Below are 5,701 nucleotides of genomic sequence, written 5' to 3' on the forward strand. Positions count from 1 at the left end.
AACACAGCAGCTCTGCAAACCCAGAACTAATCAAGAAATTAGAAAAATCCGCTTACTTAAGTAATGCTTCCCATTCCAGTATTTAGAAATTTTACCTCCCTCCCTCTTCTCTTCCTTCCCTCTCACTCCCCACCACCAGTTCAGCTTACCTATAAAATACAGAAATCCATATATACCTAAACACATAAATAGACATAGGCAAAAACAGAATGACAATCTACAGAAAAATGCTTCTTCCTTAATATGAATACATTCCACGAACGTTACTATTTGGTTACTGATAAATAAGGAAAATACATGCAGACTTTGTTGCTGTTTTGGTGCTATTGTCATCTGCATTCTGATATTATTACAAAATACACTCGAAGAAAGTAAAACGTGAATAAATCAATAGTTGATAATTTTCCAAATTTTCTACTCATCAAGAATATTTAGAATCCCAGTAATGTACTAATAGCTTCTGTATGCTTAACAGCTGGAAAAAAACTTGCAAAATACAAGTTCTCAGCATGCACACTGCATGATTTGTGTACACATTCCACTTGCAAGTACTGCTGTTAATTATTATGCACACTGGTATTTTTAGAGGCATAAGCAGGACAATAAAAAAATTATTCTGTTGATTTTATGGAGAAATAAGCACTGAAATTTGGTACTTTCTCACTCACCAGATACTAAAATAGCACAGCAAAATGGCCAAGCCAAAATAGTGAATGCAGGAACAGTCTGAAAAGATTATTCTGTTTCACTTAAGAAAATATATAAACATAATCAAGAAATTATTGGCAATATAATTTTAACAAAATAAGTTCAAGAACTGTATATATTTTCTTATAACTTCAGGTTATAGCTAAAATGTTTCATTTCTGGGTTTGCTTCCCTCCCCGCCCTCCACAAGGAAAAAAGACAGAACTACAGAACTTGCATCAACTTTATCAAATCTCACTACAACTTTTAATAATTACACATACTTTTTCTAACTTTTTCTGATTTCTGAAACCAGAAGAAAATGCATTTAATGAAATACTGTCGCACTTAGAAATTGAGCAACCACAAATCAATGAAAAGACTTATTTCAAACCCCCAATTGTTTGGAGACAAACTTCTACCCACAACTATTCTTTTTTAATTATTTCTTTGCATTTTCCATGCAGTATGCTGCAAATGGCATGTAAATAGTTTCTTTGCCGTCGTGAAGTGAAACATCTTGAATGCTCAAACTGTATTTTTATGAGTGCCGAGGGACCCTAAATTTTAGTGGTCTATTAAATGCCAGCAATTTCATGCTGCCTTGCATAAAACAGCATTCACATATTAGAGCACTGCGATTCCATAGCTGCATTATGCTTCTCACACACAACTCAAATACAAGTTGTGTATTTCATTTAAAAAAAAAAAAAAAATCTATTTCTTTCAAAACACATATACTTTTTCAATGAACATATTTAAAGTTCCATTTCATTGTTGTATGTTACACTATCCACATAGACAGCGAGTACACTCAAGTAGAGATAATAAAAATCATTAATATAGATAGCATTCCTTTTAATTGGATTCTGCATTTTACTTAAAGATATAAGTTGCAAATGCATAACCCTTTGTCACCTGGTAAGAACGTACTAACAAAATTTCCTCTGAATAACCTAATTTACTTTGCCATAAAAAGCACTGTACTAAGCTTATTTAGTATACATTACTTTGAAGAATCTGTTTCTGCAAGTCTTACTGCTGCCCAACCTTTCAGTGTTAGTTTTTATTCTCTTACCTGGCAGTATTATCCTTTTCAAGAAGAAGTCCAGTCCTATGGTTTGTTTGTACTGTTTTCCAAATGTCTCTTGGGCAAAACGTGTGGCTAAGGATGTCTAAAACAGAACAATATCAAATTAAGCTGTCATTTTAAACAGCAAAAAACTTGACGTTAAACCAGAAGTATGAAATACAGTTAAGCACTTTTTAAATCAATGCACGCTGACAGTGTTGATGGATTTGGATTGACGAGCATTCCAGACAACTTCAACATAATAAGAGGAGGTGGCAAAGGCTACTAATTTATGCAAAAAGAAGCAAGGCGCTTATTTCCTTTGTATTTCAAAGATACTGTGATATTCACATTACAAAATATTACACAGATTTGAATGAGGTATCATTAGCACGCTCAGACTGACACAAATCTAAGTGACACCATCCATACCTGAAGAGCTTATTGTTTTTAAAAAGCGTTCATTTCCAAAACAAGGGTCCTTCCCTGGTACAGAACACCATGATCCCAAGACCAACTTTCTGGGAGTGAACAGAGATCTGCACAGTGCAGAGTCCCACAGGGGCTCCAAAGTGTGGCAGGATTCCTGCCACTGTACATCAAAGTTTCAGGATCAGGGATTACATGAAGTCTAAGGAAGAGTACTTTCTTGTACACAGGAAAAACTAAACTCATGTTAAGAATGCACATTTGCAGAATCATTCCTTTAAGCAGAACTTTGGAAACTCACTTCTTCAATTTATATTTTGTGGATTTATGAAAGTAGACCAATACACTGTTAACCTAATAAAGAATCAGCTTTTACTACATACTGCTAAAAGGATACACAACTAACCTACATAAAGTAATGAAGTAAGGCATTTATATTCTTTCACTAGCAATTAAAGTTCTCCATGCAAGGCAAAAAAAAAAGGGGAAAGGAGAAAAGAGAAGTGCAATTATAAAGAATGCAAAAGTTTGTATTGTGGAAAAAATTTAATACTGTATTAAAAATTAATGTCACAGATAAAATACATCCTACATCAAATTAGTGGTGTACACTTACAAATCTCTTGTTGACATGACATATGGAAATATAAAACCAAAGTAATTGCAGACAAAAGAATCTAAATATCTATTTACATAGATGGGGGAAAAAACCCACCAGCCCCACAAAACCCTTACACTGTCTGAAAAATAACAAAATGGGCAAGAAGGATTTTTTTTTGCCAGCTTTCCATTCATCAAGACCTGAAAAGATGAGTCACATCAATTCTTATTAGAAATTGCTGTTAGAGCATATTTAGAAAAAAATGCAATAGCAAAATAATGCCAATAGTTCTGAAAAATGAGAATAGTCAAGTTCTATTAATAGAAGGGTTATAACAAAGATATAAATTATGCTAATAATGTCAAATATACCCAGGAAGAAAAGGTAACTTACTCTTTTTTTTCATGAAAACATGATCACCAGAGCTCCAGCATTAAAGCTCTAGTATGAATAGGCAAACATTTATTCAACTATTAAATTACCTGTGAAGTAAATAACACAAGATTTACTGTTTTCTTGTTTCTAGATCACATTTATATTCCTATCACTGTCATATATACATAATAAGTGATATTTTAATATCAGAAGATATGTTTAGGAAGTAATCAAAAAACTCAATTAAAGACTATGGCAACATTTTCATTTACTTCACTGAACTCAAGCCCCACGAGGATTAAAAATACTTAAATAAGGGAAAAAAGCAAGTAAACTAGAAATAGCATGAGTATGCTTATATATTTATATCACTGTGGAAAGGGTGAAGAACACAGAGGATGAATCATGAGAAGATTCTTCTGCCTACAGCTATGTGGCAGTAATATTAACAACATGCACAAAATAAAATGCAATACAGATTTAGACTGTAGTAGAATCGGTAGAACTGATTCTTTTAATCACAATAGTTAGCATGTCTAGATTACAAAGACATTATTTTTAATCTGTCATGACCTTAAAGATGTAGATAAGAATAAGAACATTGCAGGAATACACCATACAGTCGTCTTGAAATTTTTCTTTTCGGAATAGTAACCAGTACCCAGAGTACAGATTAAAATATCATCTGACTATATCATAGCATTCTATATTCTCCAACACACTAATTTAGATCCCCATTAAATAAGCAACCACTCCCTTCTTGTTTTAAGGGCTCAGTAAATATTAGCTTTATCACTCTGTGACACTCAATACTCCCTGAGGGCTTCTAGGGGTGTTAGTAAAAATAAACAACATGCATTCAATTAGCAGCCAACCAATAAGAGCAGCAAGTAATCAACAGCATGGCAAAGTTCTCTTAAACAGTTTTCTTCTAGTGTGCTCTTGAATGCAAAGGAATTTATAGCAGAAAGTCATTGACTAACTCCTTTTTAATTTTTTTTTCTAATAAATGTTAGAGCTCAAGGAAGGTGTTGGATTACCAGACTAGAGTTCTCTATTTAGTCACAGAACAAGCATTTATCCACAAAATACTAAGAGCAACAGTTCAAACTTCTCCACAACACTAAACAGAGAAGTTATGTCAATGCATAGTCAAGTACCTCTATAATGCAAATACTCCCTTCAATCCTAAAATTGTTCTCTGCCATGCTTGCCATAAAAGATTCTGCATGACAGTTTTGCCTGTAAGGATATGTTGAGGACAATCTATGTAAAAAATAACCAAAGTTAAATAATGGTTCAGTAGAACTATAGCTGTAAAAATAAATAAGTGATCAGTGACTGTTTTTAAAAAAAGATTATGCTCCATTCATAAAATTTCAGCCATTAATGTAGAGATCAGAGGATAGTATATCAAGAAGGCCTTGTTCCTTCACATCTCTCCTAAGACAACCAGGCCACCAACTTTCATAGCAGATGTTCCATTAGACCCAGTTTGGCAGGTCCAGACATTTATCCTAAATACTTCAGAGCGAATGTTTATATGCTGTTCTGAATAGCAATACACTATTGAAGGTTGATGTTACAAACTCCCTCCTTTCAGACAAAAAAAAAGTCTTTGGGTTCTAACATACAGCAATCAAGACAGCAGTAAAAAAAAAACACATAAAAATTACAGTATTCTAAGTGCAAAATACAATGGGATATTTGGGAAGGTTTTTTGGAAGCAAAGGAAGATGCAATTAAACCTCACAGGTGAGGCAAGACTATTTCTTGCTTCTATTTTTCAATGTCAACAGCTCACAGTACAAACTGCTGACAAGCTGTTCCTAAATACCTACATAGTAAATAGAAAAAAAGCAAACAATATTTATGAAATAGTAGCAGACAAGTCAAACAAGCAATGACAGCCAGCTCTAACTGACACTGACTACTCACCAGGACAACATGGAAACTTGTAGAGAAAACCCTGCCAATGACAATTCTTTGAGTAAAATCCTATAGAAGAAAGCGTTCAGAAAGCGATGCTGAAGTGTAGTATCATAGTTGTGAGAAAGAAAAACTAAAACCAAAATTCAATGGGATGCAAGCATATAGTTCTGAAGCCATGAATTTCCATTCACATACCAACTTTACCAGCCAACTGAGAATCCACTTTCCAAAAAGCAACACATATCTATCCCTTCCCTCACTCCCTTCTAGAACGTCAATGCCGTTCTCCAAGCACAGCAACGTCCACCTCTCAGTCATGTCCTATCCCTACTGGCAAGGATTTCAAGACAGACAAAATGAAAAGAAACACTAGGCTAAATAATGAAATGCTTTAACTAGCATAAAACCGTGTAACTGTCCAACACAGAGAATTTGTTACAGAGAACAGTCTAGCTTTATCGGGGGGGGGGGGGGGAAGTATTTTGTAAACAAAGGAAGTAGTTCTGTCATCTGAAGGTGATGACTTTCCACCCCACTCCTAACTACTGATGAAACTTTGTTCACTGAAAAAGAGAAAATTATCAAGACTTTTTGACATTAGACAT

General features: G+C 34.2%; 1 protein-coding gene across 1 annotated transcript in view; it reads right to left on the minus strand.

The window, feature by feature from the left end:
- The window catches only part of RAB28 (RAB28, member RAS oncogene family), a 56,203-nt gene extending 50,789 nt beyond the window's left edge, over nucleotides 1–5,414 (minus strand). The window contains exons 1-2 of the mRNA XM_019472013.1: nucleotides 5,292–5,414; nucleotides 1,766–1,862 (exon numbers count right to left, since the gene is read on the minus strand). Coding sequence (XP_019327558.1) covers nucleotides 1,766–1,862; nucleotides 5,292–5,414 — 220 coding nt within the window. The remainder of the gene's footprint in view (nucleotides 1–1,765; nucleotides 1,863–5,291) is intronic.
- Between the last annotated feature and the right edge of the window lie 287 nt (nucleotides 5,415–5,701).

This window comes from Aptenodytes forsteri, unplaced genomic scaffold (genome assembly GCF_000699145.1).
Source record: "Aptenodytes forsteri isolate BGI_AS27 unplaced genomic scaffold, ASM69914v1 Scaffold242, whole genome shotgun sequence".
Classification (NCBI taxonomy): domain Eukaryota; kingdom Metazoa; phylum Chordata; class Aves; order Sphenisciformes; family Spheniscidae; genus Aptenodytes; species Aptenodytes forsteri.